The sequence below is a fragment of the Pan paniscus genome, chromosome 4 (assembly GCF_029289425.2).
Source record: "Pan paniscus chromosome 4, NHGRI_mPanPan1-v2.0_pri, whole genome shotgun sequence".
In the NCBI taxonomy this organism is placed as follows: domain Eukaryota; kingdom Metazoa; phylum Chordata; class Mammalia; order Primates; family Hominidae; genus Pan; species Pan paniscus.
Genome location: NC_073253.2, coordinates 122,182,499 through 122,204,072, shown reverse-complemented (window position 1 = coordinate 122,204,072; position 21,574 = coordinate 122,182,499). Strand labels below are relative to the sequence as shown.

At 42.9% G+C, this 21,574-nt stretch overlaps 1 protein-coding gene across 2 annotated transcripts in view; it reads left to right on the top strand.

Moving 5' to 3' along the window:
• MARCHF3 (membrane associated ring-CH-type finger 3) overlaps nucleotides 1–21,331 on the top strand; it is a 148,843-nt gene extending 127,512 nt beyond the window's left edge. For both annotated transcript variants that reach the window (XM_034960430.3, XM_034960431.3), the window contains 2 exons: nucleotides 12,818–13,027; nucleotides 20,401–21,331. In XM_034960430.3, coding sequence (XP_034816321.1) covers nucleotides 12,818–13,027; nucleotides 20,401–20,559 — 369 coding nt within the window. In that variant the 3' untranslated portion in view covers nucleotides 20,560–21,331. The remainder of the gene's footprint in view (nucleotides 1–12,817; nucleotides 13,028–20,400) is intronic.
• Nucleotides 21,332–21,574: the final 243 nt, after the last annotated feature.

The following is a 21,574-nucleotide window of genomic DNA, read 5'->3' as shown; positions in this document are numbered from 1 at the left end:
ACAGAATGGGAGAAGATTTTCGCAACCTACTCATCTGACAAAGGGCTAATATCCAGAATCTACAATGAACTCAAACAAATTTACAAGAAAAAAACAAACAACCCCATCAAAAAATGGGCAAAGGACATGAACAGACACTTCTCAAAAGAAGACATTTATGCAGCCAAAAAACACATGAAAAAATGCTCACCATCACTGGCCATCAGAGAAATGCAAATCAAAACCACAATGAGATACCATCTCACACCAGTTAGAATGGCAATCATTAAAAAGTCAGGAAACAACAGGTGCTGGAGAGGATGTGTAGAAATAGGAACACTTTTACACTGTTGGTGGGACTGTAAACTAGTTCAACCATTGTGGAAGTCAGTGTGGCGATTCCTCAGGGATCTAGAACTAGAAATACCATTTGACCCAGCCATCCCATTACTGGGTATATACCCAAAGGACTATAAATCATGCTGCTATAAAGACACATGCCCACGTATGTTTATTGCGGCATTATTCACAATAGCAAAGACTTGGAACCAAGCCAAATGTCCAACAATGATAGACTGGATTAAGAAAATGTGGCACATATACACCATGGAATACTATGCAGCCATAAAAAATGATGAGTTCATGTCCTTTGTAGGGACATGGATGAAATTGGAAAACATCATTCTCAGTAAACTATCGCAAGAACAAAAAACCAAACACCGCATATTCTCACTCATAGGTGGGGATTGAACAATGAGATCACATGGACACAGGAAGGGGAATATCACACTCTGGGGACTGTTGTGGGGTAGGGGGAGGGGGGAAGGATAGCATTGGGAGATATACCTAATGCTAGATGACGAGTTAGTGGGTGCAGTGCACCAGCATGGCACATGTATACATATGTAACTAACCTGCACAATGTGCACATGTACCCTAAAACTTAAAGTATAATAAAACAAAAACAAAAACAAAAAAAAAATACCATTACCTCAAAAAAAAAAAAAAAGAATGTCTTTTCTGAAGACAAGTCTGTGAGTTTTATAGCAAAGTGATCTACAAACATTAAACATAATCAAAGGAAGTAGGGCCAGCAAAATAGAGAACATTGCCCTCTGCTTAGATAACACAGCGAGTTGTCTTCACCTGGTAATCTGATATTCTGGGCCCCATACCCAGTGAAAGATATCCAAAAAGTCCACGGGAGTGGTTAACACAGATGGCTGCACAGAAAGTGAGAGATATGAGGATGCTACTAATCTAGATGTGAGGATGCTACTGAGGGACATGTCTGAAATCTTGAAAATCATGAACAGCTTAGACAATGTTAACAGGGAGTGCCTCACACATTCCAAATTACTTAAATGGTGGTGGGCTCCCTTTGAAATTCAAAGACAGAGTTTAGAACAAAAATAAGGAGATACCACCTCCATCGTGGTGCATGAACTTAAGCCGCTGCCTCAAGTGGAGCCTTGAGTGATTCCTAATCCATTAGGTGCTAGGATGTATCTAATGTCAGCCAAGTCAGCCAGGCCCTCGTAAATATGTGGGGCCCTTTTAGGCAGCAAAACATTGGACTATAGGGACTGCAAATCCAAGAGTTCCTCTGTTTTCATGGTCCTTCTATTTAGAAGAAATTTCCCCTTTTTCAAAGTGTTCCCATTCTTGCTTACTTTGGGAGCATGTGGTGACATTGTCTGCTCTGTCGTCTGTTTTCCGTGTGCATTGTATTTCCTTGAAATCCCTCCACCATACTCTGCTTGGATAGTTTTCTTACTCACATTCTCACTGCACCTGAGGGACACAGATATGTAAGTGTAGTACCATTTTGAAAACCTGGTTTTGAATGTTATTTTTTCCTCTCTATTCCTTCAAACATCCCTATTATCAAAATAGGAATTTATTGTTCATATTCATGTTATTTATCGTATTCTCATCTTTTGTCTGGTGCTCCAGTGGGGGCTCTTATTTGGTACACTGTCCTGGTACAGTGTATCCCATGATCATGTACTTCTGCTGGAAGTAATTATTCAAATGTTCAGAAACCCAGACTCCAACAGCAGTCCAACGGAGTGGTCATTAGACACCAGTAACCTTCCAGTCTGGGGGCCAGTAAGAATTAAAATGAAGCAAGATCAGGGGAATGAGAGCTGCTATTTGTGTTTAAAAAGACCATACAGGGCCAGCCACAGTGGCTCACACCTGTAATCCCAGCACTTTGGGAGGCCAAGGCGGGTGGATCACTTGAAGTCAGGAGTTCAGGAACAGCCTGGCCAACATGGCAAAACCCCATCTCTACTAAAAGTACAAAAATTACCCGGGCGTGGTGGTGCATGTGTGTAATCTCAGATACTCAGGAGGCTGAGGCACGAGAATAGCTGGAACCTTGGAGGTGGAGGTTGCAGTAAGCCAAGATTGCGCCACTGCACTCCAGCCTGGGTGACAGAGCGAGACTCCATCTCAAAAAAAGAAAAACCACACAGTATGAATTTATTGTTCCCAAAATAAATAACATCTACTTTTGGCACTATGCATTTTATCAATTTCTTCTAAAAACTTCTGTTTCCTTGCTCTCCATTCTATCTTGGTTATCTCATGTTTCTTGCTTTACATTGATCAGATATGCCACATAATTCTGAAGTATCTTCTCATATTTCAGATAAGCAATCTCCATTTGGCTGTGATCACTCCTATGCTGTAATGATCTAAAATAATTAGAGATTATTTTTATTTTGTGTATGTCTGAAGTTACAAGTGAATATATAAAATGATTTGCCATCTAATCCTGTTGTGCCACTGATCTAATCCTTGGAAAAATAAACCATTGGTGTGAGTGTGTGTAGCATTTGTTTAAATAATGTCAGAGCCAAATTACAATGTCCCAGGCATAAGCATAGTATTTATGGAGCATTATAGCCCATTAATTGGCTTATTGGCCTAAGTCCTTCAGGGAGCATCACAAATCTCCAGGGTGTCCTTGAATATGACTTTATGCTTCAGCCAGATCACAGCTGTGAGTGCCAGAGTAACTGCTGTGCACATGTGTGTGGCAAAAATTACTGTATTTAATGGGAAGAGTCCAAGCAAATGGTCTTATATATGCATTTCAGTTATATTCATTTGATGTCTACCCAAAGTGATCCTCTCTGGCTTAGAAGGATTTATTTCTTCAGCTAATATTTATCAAGCACAAATTAGATATTTACGAAACAGGAACGTAGCTGTGGACAGGCCAGAAGAATCTCATGTACTAACAGAGCTTCCCTGCTGGGGAGAAAGGAACAGAATGAACAAGTAAATAAATAAACAAGATTGTCTCTGGTAATGGTGGCAAAAGCTATGAAGGAATAATGGAGGCTTTGTGGCAAAGAAGAACTGGGGTGAGGGTTTGTGTGTGCTGGTTTGTGAAGGCCCATCTGAAGAAGTGTCATTCAAGCAAAGGTACAGCTGATGAGAAGGGACCTGCCATGGGTAGAGGAGTTCCAGGCAGAGGAACGGCCACTGTAAGGCTCTGAGGTAGGAGCTAGTCTGGTATTTCTGAGGCAGGAAGAAACACTGCAGGAGAGCATTGCATGAGAGCTCAAAGGAGCTGGGTACCAGGTGCTTAAACTTTTCTGGACCCTTTGGCAATGTGTTGAAGCACATGGATCCCTTCTCAGAATCATGTTCTTAATTGCATAAAATACACAGGAATGCAAAGGAAGCCATTTACACTAAAATACAGGTATCAAAATATTTAAAAGACACACTTGTAATATAAAATGTAAATGATTCTTTAGCACGTTTTGTAGCAGATCTAATAACTAACATTAAAATAATGATATTTCAAGATATCTGCAACAATTGTAATGGGATACGAAATATCTGTATTTCTGTTTGTACTGGTGACAAAGTCGCAGGTACTGCTGATGCCACCTAGATTTTCTGCATCGCTCAATGGAATGTTCTATTTCAATTAGAGTTTATGAAAATAAAGATGTGATTTTTTTTTCCCATTCAAAATCATAGATCCTGTGAATCCTATCTGTGGACTCCAGGGTACAAACACCTGGGCTAAACTATGCAGGGCTTTGTAGGCCATGGTAAGGTGTTAGGCTAAGGGTGATGGGGAGCCATTGGGAAATTTTAAACTAGACAAGTGTCATGATTTGCTGCTTTATAGAAACTGGATTCTAGGATAACAGGAGTGGAAGGGTGAGAAAGTAAGGAGACTATTACATGGTACCATCTTTTAGGTAAAAAATGAAGAGGGTTTGGAAGGGAATAGTGGTGACCAGGGAGAGCAGTGCAAACATACTCAAGATGTATTCTGGAAGAACTGACAGCATTTGCTGATAGACTGGATATAGGGGGAAGGGGAATGAAGAAAGGGAGAAATAAGGATGAGACTGAGGTTGTTTATGAGAGCCACCAGGTGTTGGTGTTCCCACATGCTGGTATGGGCCACCCTGAGAGAGGAATCTATTTGTGGGGGAGTTGGAATGGTGGATGGTGAATCTCGTGTTCTGCAGTGGATCTTGTAAAGCTTGTCATGTTTGCTGCACAAATGGAGACATATCAAGTAAGCAGCTGGGCACACAAGCCTGAAGCCCAGAAAAGGGTTGTCCTGAAATCCTTTAGTCAAGCCTGATGTTTTGAACTAAAATGAGAACTTATGAGTTCTATAGCATTGCTCTGACAGTAAGAGAGGCTGCTTCACCAATCCATCAAAGCCACAGCATCCTTATTCTGTTGAGGTAGACTCCCATTTTTGACTCCACAACAGAGCTAAAGAACTTCATAAAGTCACACAGCATTTGGGGGAACCACAATGTGGGGCAACTGGAAGTGGTGTCCTGTCCCCTGCCTCCGAGCCCATATCTTATCCCAGCAAGGTGCTGCTTCTCCAACTTTATCCGTTGCAGGAGGGAACAAAAATGGGGATCAAGATTTTATGTAGTGTGAAAGTAAGTGAAAAGAAAGAATTGAAAGAGCATTAGGCTGGAGGTTTCAAATACTGGCTCCTCACCATGTAACCTTAAACAAGGAACTTAACCTCACTGAGTCTTCATATCCTAATCCAAAATGGGAATAATAACAACACCTGGTGTTCCAAATTCAGTACAAATATCTGGTAGATCGTAGGCACTCAGTACATATTTTTGGTTGAATTGGAGTTGTATAACTTTTAAGAGGATATGTGGTATGTACCCTTCTCAATTATTTCAAGGTAGGTTTCTTCTAGAAAAAAAAAATTACATATATATACATAGTAATTGTGACTAAAACAGCACAAGGGATCTTGAATAATTTACTAGGTTTCTCATACGACTTCATAACCTATGGAAAAATAGATGTTCCATGGTTACTTACATCTTAGGAAAAAAAGTTTGAATCGAAACTACAGGTTTTTCATCTTGTAACAACAAAACAATGTGTAGATATTTATCTTGGAAACCTAAGAAGAGCAATATGTAAGAAATGCTATCTCTAGTCTAGAAGGCTAAAAGCAATTAACTTGACAATTTGATGTTTATATGCCAACAAAGTTTCTCCTTTCCAATCAGTTTAACTAGTCTAACTAATACTGTAAGATCATTTCTGGTCAGACCTAGTGGCATCTCAGATGTTTATTCATTCATTTTCCTTTTTTTTTTTAATCAAGATATATTTTTTAAATCAAGATTTTTTTTTAATCAACACTCTTGTTGCCCAGGCTGGAATGCAATGGCACAATCTCAGCTCACTGCAACCTCCGCCTCCTGGGTTCAAGCGATTCTCCTGCCTCAGCCTCCCAAGTAGCTGGGATTACAGGCATGCACCACCACACCTGGATCATTTTGTATTTTTAGTAGAGATGGGGTTTTACCATGTTGGTTAGGCTGGTCTCAAACTCCTGCCCTCAGACGATCCACCTGCCTCGGCCTCCCAAAGTGCTGAGATTACAGGCGTAAACCACCACACCCAGCCTATTCATTCATTTTTGTTAAACATCTACTATGTTCCAGTGCTGTTCTTAGATCAAGGCATATGAAATAAACAAAAATAAACAAAGTTGAAGTGGGTAGCAATACATGGGCAACTAAACAGACAACTAAAGAAATAGCATCGTTTCAGAGAGTGTTGTGTGCTCTTGAAAATACAGCTGAGTAACATTCACAGGTGCTGGGAGTGTTTTCCATGAGAAGGTGCCGTTTGAGCTGAGACCTAAATAATGAGAAGCTGAAAAAGAATATGCGCAAAGGCTGAAAATGAAGCGAGAGGTAGCAGGAGACATGGGAACTCGTAGGAAGGGATGAAGTCAGGGCTTATAGTACCAGGTAGACAGTTTGGACTTTATTATGACCACTGGAGAGTTTTGAGCAAAGAAGTAACCCAATTTGATTTATATTTCTAGAAGCTCACCCTGACTATTGTTTTGGGACTGGACAGCAGGGTGGCCAGAGTGGAAGCAGGAAGGCTATTGCCTCCCAAGTAGGAGATGATGGCGACCTAGCCTGAGATGTCAGTAGTGGGGCAGAGAGAAGCAGCCAGATTCCAGGTGTATGTTGCAGGCAGTGCCAATAGGACTTACCATGTCCTGGGCAAGTCCCTTCGCCCAGGAGGAAAGACACAGAATGGAACAGGATGACTAAGTGACAGGGGTGGATGGTCATTTACTGATATGGAGGACACTCAGCGGAAAGGAGTTATGAGGTACGTGCTAATCAGGAGTTCTGTTTTGGACAGATTAAGTTTGAGTTGTCTGTTAGTCATCTAAGCAGAGATGTTGACTGGGTCGTTGAATGTGCACGTCTAGAGGTTTGGAGAGAGGCCAAAGCATGAGCAAATACTCTGTAAAGTTCTCCTTTGAGATGCTTTGTTACAAGCCTGGTTTGATGGATATCTGAAGCATGCATCTCCTAAGGTCCCCTGGAGTCAGAATTTCCTTCTGTGCATCTTCAGCTGTCCTGGAAACTCATTGACAGACTGTGGAGTTCAGGGATTTAAAACACTAGTAGGAGTTTGTTTTTGTTCTCTGCTTTGTTTCAAGTTAACTGAAAAGCATGATTTTCAACTTTCATCTTCAATTTTAAATCATGCAAGAAACCTATCACTTACCTTCTGATCATTACACTGCCCCCCTCACATTCCAGCTCCCCAGATAAGCGAGAATTTAGTGTAGAATGTGTTGGGCTTACAGAATAAGACCCATCTCAAGAAAGGCAAGGTTAATAACTCTGCCAAGTGTCAGCCTAACAGGAGACTCAGGCAGATAAGCCCAAGTGAGTAAACACTGTGAGACTATGCCTTCTCTTTTTTTCCTTCTAGCTCCATAAATTTATTATGGTTTTCTATCAGTTTCTTTCATTCTTGTGATGGTTTCTCATTAAGGAGATTCATGGGGAAGGTTGTTATCGATCAGAGCTATTAGCCACCAGAGTGTAATCTGGTTTTAGTACAAACTGACCTGCACAGTGTCCTGTCTACCTTGGGGATTTAAGCTGATTAACTCAGAGCCTGGGAGGCAGAGTTTAAAGTTCTGTAACACAGCACCTCTGGCACCCCCTCTTCCCCACCAACCAGTAGGGGATTTAACATATTGACACTGTAATTAAATCCAAATCCACACTTAACCCACCTTGAAAGTAGCCACTGGTACCTGGCTTACCTTAGATGTACATTCACAGCCAGTGAATGATGCTGTGGCAAGGTAGTAGAGTGCTGCTTTAATCCCCTCTTCTGTCTCAGGCCCTTCAGTGCTGATTACGGTGGGGTTTCTAGTTTGTTTATTTATTGTACTTATTTCCAAGAATTGATCAACGTCATGGTTCAGAAATAAGTGATTAGAATGAGATTTCTACAGAAAAATAGGCAGCTCACTGCTGGGGCTTTCAACAGCATGATCTCTGTACTGCATGTTTTGATGGAACCAGAGAACAAGATGCCAGAAGGGTGCCCTTGGTTGCCCACGGAATCCCTGGCAGCCATATGAGTGGATCCACCAGGAGAAAAATGCCACAAAATTTACTAGTCTCAATCATTGACCTTGGCTTTTAAAATATAGCTAACCACCAAGTATACGCTGAAGACTAAGGTCAAACTTAAGACCCTTCAAGAATGGCATTTGAGCTGCAAAAGCTGTCCACAAGTGGGCAGGATAAATTAATTGGTATCTCACACCAGAGGAACTTCAATAAGTAAATATTCCTTCTTGTACTGATAAGTACAATTAAGATGTAACCATTTTCCTCCCCTTCCATCCAGCTACTTCCTGACCCCATGCTTTACTAAGAATTATGATATAGTAGAATGGTTAGGGGCACAGTCTTTGGAGCTAGACTTCATGAACTAAAGCCACAACCAATCTTGTGTAAGTTATTTAAATTCTCTGTGTCTCATTTTCCCTATCTATAAAATGGCAGTGATAATAATGATTCTAAGATTATTGAGGAGTAAATGAATTATTAGATGTAGCATATAAGATAGTGCTTGGCATATAGTAGGGGCTGAAGAGACATAAGCTATTCTCATTCATTTAGCATGAGGTGCCTGATATGAGGCAGGCCACGTGCTAGACATCAGTGATGTAAAGTAAGTTTGAATGGGAAGACAGACACACAAACAAGCCTGCCTTCTGCCTCTTCCTGTTCTTTATTAATGCTTAGGAGACGAGGATACTACTACAGAACAGGTATAATAGTCAATGTATATACCCCATAACTGATAAGAAAGGTAGAAGACATAAGAGCCAAAAATGTAATAGAACAGTAATCAAGGAGGTCAACCCCTTGTCTATTATGAATTAGGTCACAATGCATGATAATGTAGCTGAGATTAAACACCCAGAAATTAGACCTCATCGTGGTTTGGCAAAAGAACTGACACAGACCAGAACAAGAGCCTAAGAAAATTTTCTGAAACTAGCGTGATCAAATCCTGGCCAGCCAACTAAACATTCAGTTACCAGATGTACCCAATAAAACGGCAGGACTTAAATGTGTCCCACCTAGCTGAAAAGTTAAAAAACCTTGCACACGCAAGCATACACACACAAATGCCATTTGGTACAAAAAGAAAATGTTAGCAGGAAAACAAGGAAAAGAACATGTGAGGCTGGTTTAAATCTCACCTCTGATACCCACTTGCTATCTCTCCTTAGGTGAGTTATTAAACTTTCTGCTACCTGGTGTTTATATCTATGGAATGGGGATACTGTTATCACCTACTACATAGGACTGTTGTGAGGACTTAGTGAGATATTGCATAATAAACTCCAAGCTGTAGCACTGAGCCTGCCCCAGCCATCTCTCAGTAATAGCTGTTTTGCTGTTTTAGTTTGCTGTGTGCTAGCTAGACATCTGCCTCCCCTGACAGCCTTGTCTGTCCCTCTCTCTCACTCTGTGTGTCTGTCTCTCTCCCTTTCTATCTGTTTTGTACACAAGTGATATATATACATATATTTATACAAGGAATCCATGTTCATTTTATAAAGAAAATAATGTACAAAAAAAGTTTTAAACCACTCACAATGCCACCACCAAGAATAGCTATTATTTTGCTAGGTGGCCCCCTGTCTCTGTGTAAATATGTCTTACATATATAGGATCATACTATACATTCTGTCCACTAGAATTTTTTTCTGCTCAGCAGTATGTCATGCCAGTAAATATAAAATGTACATTAGCATTTGAAATTGCTATTTATGTATGGTATTCTATGTTAAGTAAATTCCATAATTTATTTAGACAATTCCATATTGCTAGGAATATAAGCTGTAATCAAATTTTCTCTGTTATAAACTTTGCTTGTATTAATATTCTGTGTCGATATATGGATATATCTGGATACTTAGTAGCTCTTACCATGGCCAAGGGTACTTTTTTCTTTTCCTCAATGAGGATGGATGATTGCTACTGATCTTGCTCACAAACCTGCGTTTGTGTAATTGATAAGTAACATTTGGAGCTCTGCAGAAGATACACAATTTAACATAATAGTACCATGTAAAGTACTCCATACCTAAGTACAACCAGCAGCAAACAACACAGAGTAAGCCGAACCCCCCAAAACTAGAGTTAACAAGATGCAGAATTCATCTTATTGGGTGATCATGGGCACATAAATACGGAAGATCAAAGAACAATTAGAAAACAGGAAACTGGAAACAAGCGATCATAATCTCTAGTTTGTCTTTGCACATTTATTTTGCATCTGGCAGAGATAAACATTGATTCGTAATTACCTCCTCCCCTCCTTCCATATCTAAGTCATTTCATAGGGTAATGTCAAGGGCCACATAAATAAGTAAAGTACTAAGTTAGTTTTAATAAAATGCATCCAGAATTCCCAAGCAAAAGAAAGGAAGGGAAGTCTTAGCTAATGAGGTCAGTGTTTCTGTGGACATCGGTAGCATATGTGTTCAGGGCCTACTGTTCCAAAATGGAAGTACAGAGAAGAGTACACCAGATGTCTATCTGCTTCCAGGGAAAACCCGAACCATGAGGAGAATTGGGTTGGTTTGCTATAATTTGGTCACCATTGTTTAATAATCTGGATGTCTAAACGTCTTGTGATTTTAATTTTTGAACATTCACTAACATCTAAATAAGAGTAGAGATCTCGATCCTCTTCTCAGTTCAGCTTCTGAATCACCTGGCACCATCATTTAACTTTACTGAGCCTCTATAAAATTAAGATACAATAACGCCCTATTTCTACTCTCCACTTGATAGTGATATTCCCAGTACTCAGGCAAGAACATGTTAATTAATAAGAGCTCTTTGAATTTCTTTGAAGCTGCTGAGATGTCTGAGGTGGCATGACAACACATGGCAGGATTAATATCATTTGCACTTATTTTGGTATTTATATTAAATATAATGCAGTATTTAAATTCACAGACAAGTCAGCTCCCCATTATCTATGTTTTAATATTTATTTGTGTCCACTTTCGAGGTGAAACTGACTGTATTCAGCATTTCAGCCCGTGTTTAAGGTGGCTTGTCCCTGAAAGGTGGAGTGTTGGGGATTCATGCAAACATTTGAGGAAGGGCACCTCCCAGAAAACTTTCTTTGGTGCCTTTTACCTCCTGCTTCTTTTACTCACTCATTGGGGTTTTGCCAGGCCTTACACTGCTCTTTCCTCAACTTCTTTCCCTCTTTGCCGCTTTTCTATTTTGTCGTTCCATGCTTGAGCATGGCCTTCCCCTCCCTCTCCTGTCAGCCCCACCCACTCTTGTCTCACCCATCATGGCCCTTCTCTTCCTCCCAGTGGTTTTGTAGGATTTGCTGCCCTGGCCACTTGGGCTGCAAGTAGCCAGTGCTCCTGTTTGGCAAGCCAGCTGTGTGGCACTGCTGGGCACGCATCAGCAGACAGTCAATGCTAGGTCCCTGTTTGTTGGTAGGGACAAGATGGAAGGCAAAGAGTACCAGTGTCTCTCCTCACCCCAACCCCATCGTCTGTGTTTGACCCCACTCCTTCTCTGGACTCCTTGGCCTCTGTTTACTACATGGAACAGTGAGATGGGAATGTCAAATTATCTGTAGAGTGTTTCAATGCTAATCTGAAGAAGAGCTATCAGGCCTCATTACTCATGTGAATTGACACCAGTATGTAAGCACTGAATTAAATCTATTGTCGAATGGATTTTGGAAAGCATTATAGCAAGCATTAAGCAGGTACCCAAATGGGAGGACAGCCATCCTATTTTCCTAACTGTAGAAATTCTATTTAGTCTTTCAACAAGCATGAGGTTTTCCCCATCCTTTTGGGGATTAGTTCAGTCAAGATGGCAGCATAATCAAGATGTCAGAGGTGGTCCTAAGTGAGGAGGTTCAGGATCCAAAAGCCAAGAGTGGGCATTAATGAGTTCATGGGGTCAGGTGAGTATTATTCCGTGTTGGGTATCCCCAAGACCATCCTCAGGCTCAATTATTCACTAAAAGTACTCACGGGACTCAGAAAAAACTGTTATACTTATGGTTATGGTTTATTACAGCAAAGGGATACAGATTAAAAGCAGAAAAGGGTGAAGGTGCATGGGGTGAAGTCCAGGAGAAACAAGACACAGGCTTCCATGTGTCCTTTCCTAGTGGAGTCAAACAAATATGCTTAATTCTTCCAGCAATGATTTGTGACAACATGGGCGAAGTATTTGCCAATCTGGGAAGCTCACCTGAGCTTTAGTATTCAGGATTTTGACTGGGATCAGTCACACAGACATGCAATATCTGCGTGACTGACCTCAGCTACTCAAACTCCAGGCTCCCAGGGCAAAAATAGGTGTTCACCATAAATCACATTGTTGGCATAAAGTGTCTCATCATACTAGTATTGTGGCCCAAGGCCTCTGGCATGCAAAATACTCTTATCAGGTAAAATGTTACTAGGACTCAGAGCTCATCTCTCAGAAGCTGGTCAAGAGCCAGTCCTAAAAACAGGCCTGTCTTGGGAATGTGCGGGGCTTGAGCAACCCAACCCTTTCCAGCACATATTCCCAGGGTCAAGACACTGGAAGGCTTTGGACACATGACTGAACTTCTCCTACCTCAGCTGTCACCTTCCAAGCGTAACATTCTCTCTTCCTTCCACATGGGATCATTGTGATTCTGAATAGTAACGACTATTTTCACAAAAAGTAGGTCATCTACAGCAAGGACACTATAAATTATTATTGTTATTTGTATCATATCATTATTATTCAGGGGGTGGAGCATGGGAATGAGCCCTGAACACTTCCTTGTTATCTCATAACAAGTCAGAAATGCCTTTTCCCAAGGTTCTGAAGGCAAAGATAACTTCAGAACAGCGTGTCTCCACTCCACACTGGCATTTAACCTTCTCCCTTGCTCTTCTCTGTCTCCCTTTACCTGGCAGTGGCTGAGAAACCCTGGCCCCCAGCATGAGAAGCGGACTCTGTTTGGCGACATGGTGTGCTTCTTGTTTATAACTCCCCTGGCCACCATCTCGGGCTGGCTGTGCCTGCGGGGCGCCGTGGACCACCTGCACTTTAGTAGTCGGCTGGAAGCCGTCGGACTGATTGCACTCACTGTCGCACTCTTCACTATTTACCTCTTTTGGACACTAGTAAGTATGGGCCGTGGCTGGGGTTCAGGCCATTTGGAGCTGGCAGCCTCACAGCTGGCACAAGCCTTTCCTCTTGTCTGTAACACATCTCACCTGCCCGGTAGAAAACAGACCTTCGATTGCTGGCGGGAGCATGAGATTTGGTTTATGACTATGTGTGTGTGTGTGTTTGTCTGTGTGTGTGTCTGTGCTGCTAAGGCGGATCACATAAAGAAAAAGTTCGGCTTCTGGGTGTCCATCAGTCAAAGACACAGACACACCATGGACGTTTCTCTCCTCTAGTAGTCTAGGACTCCATCTGTTATGAGTCTTGGCATTTTCTTTCCCTTGTTTATGTTTCTCATTTTTGCCAGGATTGTAGTATATTATGAATGATGCATTTGGCTGCTATTGCTGTCACTGCCTGCACAGATCGTGAATCCTCCCTGCTGGTTATTTCCTTCTTACGTCCTGACACAGCCTAAAGTCTTTGTTGGACGTAGGCTGTGGAGCCGCACTTTGCCTGGTGATTATTCTGTGTGTTGGGATATTGACTCTGCTGCCCATAAAAGCACTAATTTATCTAGCTGAGAAGCTGCCACCAAAGAAAGGCCATTTCCCAATAAGTGTTCTCGCTGTGTGTGAGGAAGAATTTTTACATATCACTTTTTTCATTCTTTTAACTTTTAACTTCATGCAGTAAGTTGATCGCTTGAGTACCAGTTGACAGCACCCACAAAATGCAACCATTTGATCTCTCTCCTCATGCTTTCCTCTGGGAGCTGCAGGGAAGGACATCACTGTCTTCTAGAATATTTTCAGAAGCTGGGCCCCCTGCTTCCTGGCATTACTCTCCTGTGCCTGCTTGTTTCTAATCTGAGCACGTTCCACTGTTATTCAATATGTATTTCCTGTCTAAAGTATACCATTCCCATATCCCATAGCACAGTGTCAGCATGTGGAAGCTGCTTCTAGCACATACTTCCTCCCTTTCTGTGTCTCCCAGACCCTGTTCCTCCAGCTGCCACTCCCACGACCCTGTTCATTTCCCTCTTCTTCATCATATGGCTCTTCCAGCTCTGTGCCTCCCCTCCAGTGAGAGTGTTCAAACAGTAAGGAGATACATTTCAGTTTCAGTAAAGAGGGAGTGTTCTAATGCTAAGAACTTATCTGAGTCTTATGGTTAATTTAGACATTCTGTTCCCAGGCTAGTGAAGCCCCAAGCAAAACTATTATTGCTTCCTTTAGAAGTCTACGCTTCCAGCTGGGCGCGGTGGCTCATGCCTGTAATCCCAGCACTTTGGGAGGCTGAGGCGGGCGGATCACTTGAGGTCAGAAGTTCGAGACCAGCCTGGCCAACATGGCGAAACCCTGTCTCTACTAAAAATACAAAAATTAGCTGGGCATCGTGGTGCATGTCTGTAATCCTAGCTATTTGGGAGGCCAAGGCAGGAGAATTGCTTGAACCTAGAAGGCAGAGGTTGCACTGAGCCAAGATCGTGCCACTGTACTCCAGCCTTGGCGACAGAGTGAGACTCCATCTCAAAAAAAAAAAAAGTCTACGCTTCCAAAGTTCATCCTGGTTCATTTTGAATCAGGCAACGAAGCTGTTCCAGTAGCTTCCATTGTGATGGGAGGAGGGTTAGAAATAAGAAATGAAGGAGTCTAAGCAGCACTATCTAACTCCTGGTCAACAGCACCACCCTGGGAAAGTAATTTGGCTTCTGTGAGGCTCAGTGTCCTCATCTGTCAAGTGGAAATAGTGGTAATGCCCATCCTGCCAAATTCCCCTGGTGTTATGAGATTTAAGTCAAAGTGTTTATGGGAAAGTACTTTGGAGAATAATATAAGTTCTTGCCATGTTTAGAGGTTTTCTAGTCTATAATGTTTTTTAGAAGAGTGCCTATGATGAAGGATGGATGAAGTGAGCTTAAATGCTGGGCTTTCAAAACCAATGTAAGGCCTTTCTGAAATCCTGCTTTGTAAAGCATACACTTATCTAACAAGAAAGAAACAGGGTGATAGGTGGCTGGAAAAGAAGGAAGAAAGGAAGAAAAGAAAGGTTATCTCAAGAAAAAATGGATGTGACCTCGTTTCATCTCCCATCTCAGGTGAAAGGAAGGTTTGGGTAGAAAAGGTACCTAAACTAGGCTCTTTCAGGAAAATGGTAACATACTTCATTCCAGAAATGTTTCTCACAGGCAGTGCTATGCATGCGTTTAGAATCCAAGGGCCCTGTGTTTAAACCCAAGATTTATCACCCTAATAACAGTGTAAATTCAAATAGGATACTTAACCTCTCTGTTCATCCTTCCTCTTGTACAAAAAAATACAGGAAATAATTGATAACCGCTAGGTCAATCGGTTATTGCAAAGAGTAAGTGAGATAACGTCTGAGAACATACATGCAAGCACCTAGCAGAGTGTTGGCCCCAGGCTCCTTCCTGCGGCTTCCCTGCTCCCCCAGCTTCCACCCTCCTCCTGCCCTTTATAGAATGCAAAGTAGCAGGAGGGAAAGAAGGCATCTCTCCCCCTTTGACTGGTGTGAAAAACGTGCTGTGGAGTCAGCTCAGCAATAGGTTACTGAATATAGAATAACTCCGTCCCAGATAAATGCTGTGCTGAGCGGCCCTGGCAAGAGCCGTAATTCAGAAGCTGACAGCACTTGGAAACTGCCCTGCGGCAGAAACCCATTGTAAACAAGCTGTCAAGCTTAAGGAGAATATGCTGTGAAAATGTCTTAGATAAACAAACACGGTGTCAGTCCAAGCCTGGCTCCTCAGAGGAGCCGTTCCTGGAAGGGCCTCCCTGGTACTGTGAAGAAGGACAAGCGCTCACGCTGCACGCCTCAGAGTGCCTTGGAGTTTCTCGCAGGCACACGTGGCCATGCAGGTCCAGCCTTGACACACCCTCATGGAGTCCCACCTTCTGGAACCTGCTGTGTTCCAGAAGCACACCTGGGCCCCAGGAGGCCAGGGCCTTGGTCAGCTCCACCCTAAGAGCTCAGGGAGAGGTGTCCTAGAAACATCACTGTCCATGTCACAAGTGATTTGAAACCCGTAGACAGACACAAAGAGAGCTGGCTGAGAACTGAGTCCACATTAAACATGAAGAAATTGTCGGTAATGGACTTGGTATCAGCCGGAGTTTGGAGGAGAATTGAGGCACCATGTATAGGAAGTCTTTCCACTCACTGCATCACTGATGCAACCAGTGTCCAGCACGGAATGAATGAGCGACCCGGTTCCTCAAAGTCTGACTCCCAGTCCCATGGTTTGATTGTTTAAATTCTTCTTATAAAGGGGGAACTGCCAATGGAATGCTGTCCCAACAAGGCTCACTGTGGGGCTGCTTTAGACACATCCCCCACATGGCCTACAAGCATCCTGAGGGTATTCAGTGGTATTTCCCCATGACCAATTCACTCCTATACTCCTTTTCCCCAGTGCAGTCAGAGATAGATAGGTGAGCTGGGCACATTGCTGAGGAGGCCGTTTGCCAAGGCCTAGTCCCATCGATATCCCTAAGTCACACCACTTCCAGAGAGAAAGGGCAAAATCAAAATATGTAATCAGATATCCCAAAGCCTTCTGTGACTTTTTTTTTTTTTTTGAGAGGGAGTTTCGCTCTCGTTGCCCAGGCTACAGTGCAGTGGTGTGAGCCGAGATCACCGCAACCTCCGCCTCCCAGGTTCAAGCGATTCTCCTGCTTCAGCCTCCCAAGTAGCTGGGATTACAAGCATGTGCCACCACGCCCAGCTAATTTTGTATTTTTAGTAGAGACGGGGTTTCTCCATGTTGGTCAGGCGGTCTCAAACTCCCAACCTCAGGTGATCTGCCTGCCTCGGCCTCCCAAAGTGCTGGGATTACAGGCATGAGCCACTGCACCAGGCCGCCTGCTGTGACTTTATAGCACACCTTTGCCCCAGCCGCAGTCACCTCCCTAATGGGAAGAGTGCATGCTAACATTTTCTAACCCTTCTCATAATATTCATGCGATCACAACTCTTTGTACAGCAGACTTGCCCATGATAGGAGGTTAGTTAGATGAATAAACTAGAAACTTCAGGAAGCCCATCCCATAAGGAGTAGTATTTTTATAATAGTGGCCCTATACTCTCTTCCTCCTCTCTCCTAAACTCAAAAATTTAAGAAATATCTAAGTGAAATTCCTAACATTATTGTTGGAGCATCTTTTTATGTTTTCTTTTTCCTCGCTGCCTTATTCTTCTTCTAAATTAGACCTCCTTTCTTTCCAATTATATTGCATTGCAGGGATGCAGTGTCTTGGAGCATCTAGAGAAGTAGCATTAACCCAGGGCAATGCAAACCTGTGGTCTCCTTGGCGTTGTGCTCAACTGCCTTTATTTTCCCTGACAAAGAAGCATCTTCTTATGTTGCTTTCTTCTTATTGATTGAATTTGCCTGCAGACTGTAGTGATTAACCACAATTAAAATAGATTAATGTATAATAAGATCTCATCTGTTTGTCTACACAAGTGGGCTGAATTTTTTAATTTCCTGGCCAAGGAACCAGGAGACCTGCTAAGTCATTGACTCCCTGTGTTCCTTGAAGCAGTGCGTCTCAGGCTTGAATGCACATGCGGATCACCTGGGGATCTTGTTAAAATGCACTCTCTAATTCCTTAGGTCTGGGTGGGGCCCAAAATTCTGATATTCTAACAAGCTCCCAGGTGATGCAGCCTGCTGCTGGTCCAGGACCACGCTGAGAGCAGAGCCTTAAAGGAAATAGCCCAATCTGTCTCTGTCTCTCTTTTTTTTTTTTTTTCCTTTTTCTGTTACCCTGTATCTAAAGGGTGTCACAAAATTCTTTCTTATATTTAAGACACACAAAATACCAGCCCAAGAACACTAAAATGTATGCTCTGTGCCCTGTGCTAGGTGTTTTATATGCATTACATCAAATATCATTATTCACATCTTACAAACAAGGAAACTGAAGCTTGTTGACAGCAAATAACCTCCCCAAGTCACGTAACCACTAAGTAGAGGATGCAGATTGCAGGCCCGTGTGCCTGGCTCCGGAGCCTGCGGCCTGCACTCATAACTACTTCTCCAATTACTAATGCCAGTGTGCACCACTCTCAGCATCATGGAAAAGGGGACTCTTGATTTGAAATCCAGCTTTCCCGTAATGTTCCCAGATTCCAGACTTCTTATATTGCCAAAGTTCCTTATTAGTATAATACTTGTCTGCATTCCACCTCTTTCCCGCTGTTGGCCCTGAACAGCTGGCTTCCCAGCCTGCCTCTCCTACATTCGTGAGTGGCACCAAGCAGCAGCAGGACAGAATAGATACAAGAGAATCACGCTTGAAAAAAAAACCAAACTGATCCACTTTAGCACGTTCAGGGACTTTTGGAGAAAAGCACATCTGTGTGAGTTTAAAAGCGTATATTTTCATACTCAACCCTCTCTGGCACTCATCCCGTGGCATCTGCTTTCTAGCCTCAGAAATTTGAATAAGTGGCCTTGAATTTCATGATCCTGCCATGAAGACTAAAAAGCCCATTCTGATCAAGGGCCTGCCTTTCATCTACTTCCAGAAACTCGAGACCAAGTCATCAGGCCAGCCTACTTTCTGACCACCATAGACCTTTAGTGGGATCAACACAACACACCTACTCCCAGATAATTAAACAGCCCAGACCTGATTTGTCACTCCAAGCTCATGGGCTCCTTCCTTTCCAGCACTTACCTACACATCAGACTCTGAATTTCTTGGACAGTCCATCAATGTTTTATGCCAGCCTTCTCCAAAACAGACTACAGGTTTAAGCATCTCATTCCAATATATGTACATAAAAAGCAAGCACCTTGGCCGGGCACCATGGTTCACGCCTGTAATCCCAGCACTTTGGGAGGCAGAGGTGGGTGGATCACCTAAGGTCGGGAGTTCGAGACCAGCCTGACCAACATGGAGAAACCCTGTCTCTACTAAAAATACAAAATCAGCCAGGCATGGTGGCTACTCGGGAGGCTGAGGCAGGTGAATCGCTTGAACCTGGGAGACAGAGGTTGCGGTGAGCCGAGATCGCGCCATTGCACTTCAGCCTGGGCAACAAGAGCAAAACTCTGTCTCAAAAAAAAAAAAAAAAAAAAGACAAGGATCTCTCAGGCACGATTATGTCACTGCTTCTACCATCATGTATTATATGAGAGGTTTGGCAGGACACAGTGGCTCACGCCTGTAATCCCAGCCCTTTGGGAGGCTGAGGCAGGCAGAACACTTGAGATCAGGAGTTCGAGACCAGCCTGGCCAACATGGTGAAACCCTGTCTCCACTAAAAACACAAAAATTTGCCAGGCATGGTGGCGTATGCCTGTAATCCCGGCTTCTCAGGAGGCTGAGGCACAAGAATCGCTTGAACCCGTGAGGCAGAGGTCACAGTGAGCTGAGATCATGTCACCGCACTTGAGCTGGGTGACAGAGCAAGACTCCATCCAAAAAAAAAAGAGAGAGGCTTAAGTTTGAAGCAGTGTTGCAATCAGAAAATATAGGATGCTTATTCACTCATTCATTTACTCAGCAAACTCTCTTGAGCAATTTCCTAAGTGCAAGACATTGTAACAGGTGCTGGGCATGCAAAGATGAACACAACACAACGCCTGCTCTCAAGATGCTTCTAGTGCAGGGGGAGAGAAAAACATGCACAGTGCTGTTCAGGACACTCAGTGCCATGTGGGTAAGCTTGAGGCACAGTGGGCACCCAAGGGAGTCGTGCCCCACCTAGCCTGAGGCTCGAGAAGATTTATCAGGGGAGTTAGTGGCCACACTGTGATTTCCTTACTGGAAGCTATAGAATGCTGGAGCTGGATGCAATTAGGAATCACCCACTGGGGCCACCAGGCTGTTGGGCAGGTTGTCCACAGGACAGTACAAAGGGTGTCCTTCGTATCATAGTATGAATGGGATCCTTTGAGTTGTGCAGGGTCTAACTTGCAGGAAGGTTCATGAAGCCCTAGCATCCCACTCATCTAACAGAGAAGAACCTAGGCACCTGATAGGCACATTGCTGAGGTCACACAGCTGGGCGAGGGCTGGCATTGTATCCACCACTAGTCCGAAAATAAATCCAAACTCAGAAATAACCTCATTTTCCCATTTATATCCTGAATTTACCCGGTATGAGGAGGAACAAAGGAAGCCACCATGCAAGCCCTGCCCATGTGTCCACACATAGGGTGCTCTTTGGCTGTGCCCAATCTCTCAACACTCACTGCGTGCCAGAGCCATTTTCCCAGGGTTCTTGCCCTGCCATAGTGCTTCCAGCTCTTTGAAGCTCTTTCAAATGACATATTTGTTTCTTGTATTGATTATCCACTTCTGCTGACCTGAATTCTTTTCTCTTACTTTTCCTCTCCCATCCCCAGGTGTCATTTAGGTACCACTGTCGATTGTACAACGAGTGGCGTCGGACCAATCAGAGGGTGATTCTCCTCATTCCAAAGTCTGTCAATGTACCTTCTAACCAGCCGTCCTTGCTGGGCCTCCATTCGGTCAAGAGGAACTCAAAGGAGACAGTTGTTTGATGTTTGTATGGTTGGTTGGTTGATTCATTGTTTGGGGTTTGGAAGTGTCTGCACTGGGGTCATGCACTGAGCGACCCCCAAGCCCTTCCTTAAGCCTGTGGGTCTAAGAACATCCAGAGCATATCAGCACATCACTCCAAGCAACGACCTCCGCCAGAAGAAAGCAAATGCTGTTTTACTTCAAATGATGGATGCTGCAATCATATGATATTTGCTAAGCTGCCAAACATGTTTATTTAGCAGATACTGTATGGAATTTTCTGAACACCTCTTTAACGTATGAGGAAGGTTGTCCTGCTACGGATGCAATTCAATTCTTCCTTTTTTATTACTATTTCAAACACACACACACATATATATATATTAAACTTAGATGATAATCAAAATCAAAAAGCCAACGTAAAAACTGGTTTCTTGGTTTGGTTGGGTCTTATTTGAGTTAGTTTGTTTCTCAGTTTCTCGTATGAATTCTTTGGGGTACTTTGGTAGCCTGAGTGGTCTTTTTCATCTCTTTCGCGTCCATTACTCAAGGAGACAGCATAACAGATGCAGAACAAGTCATATTTGAAGAATGTTTTGTACTAAACTTCATTATTCAGTTTTTAAAGGGAAAAAGGGCGTGGCAACTCTCCACACAGTGAGCTGTTTATTTAAATATCATTAAGGAGAAAAAAAAATATGGTGAGAAGCTCGCTCCTTTCAACTTGTTTGGTACTGACAGCTGATAGAAGCTATTTTCTAATAATAAACATCCAGTGTGTGAAAGACAAAACCCACTGATTGCAATACTCTTTTTTTAATGATAAAACCTGTGAAGTTTCCCAAAGCAGGTTTTAAAAGGAAAAAAAGGAAAAGCAAAAAGGTTGCTGTTCTCACTCCCATCTCATTTAGTGCATGTCTTAATTCGGCATTCGTAATGAATTGGAGGATCATTAGACATTTCTAGGAACCCTAGACCTGTTTTGCATATCAATTAGCATTCCCATTGCTCTATTGAATTTCTAGCTTGACAGGT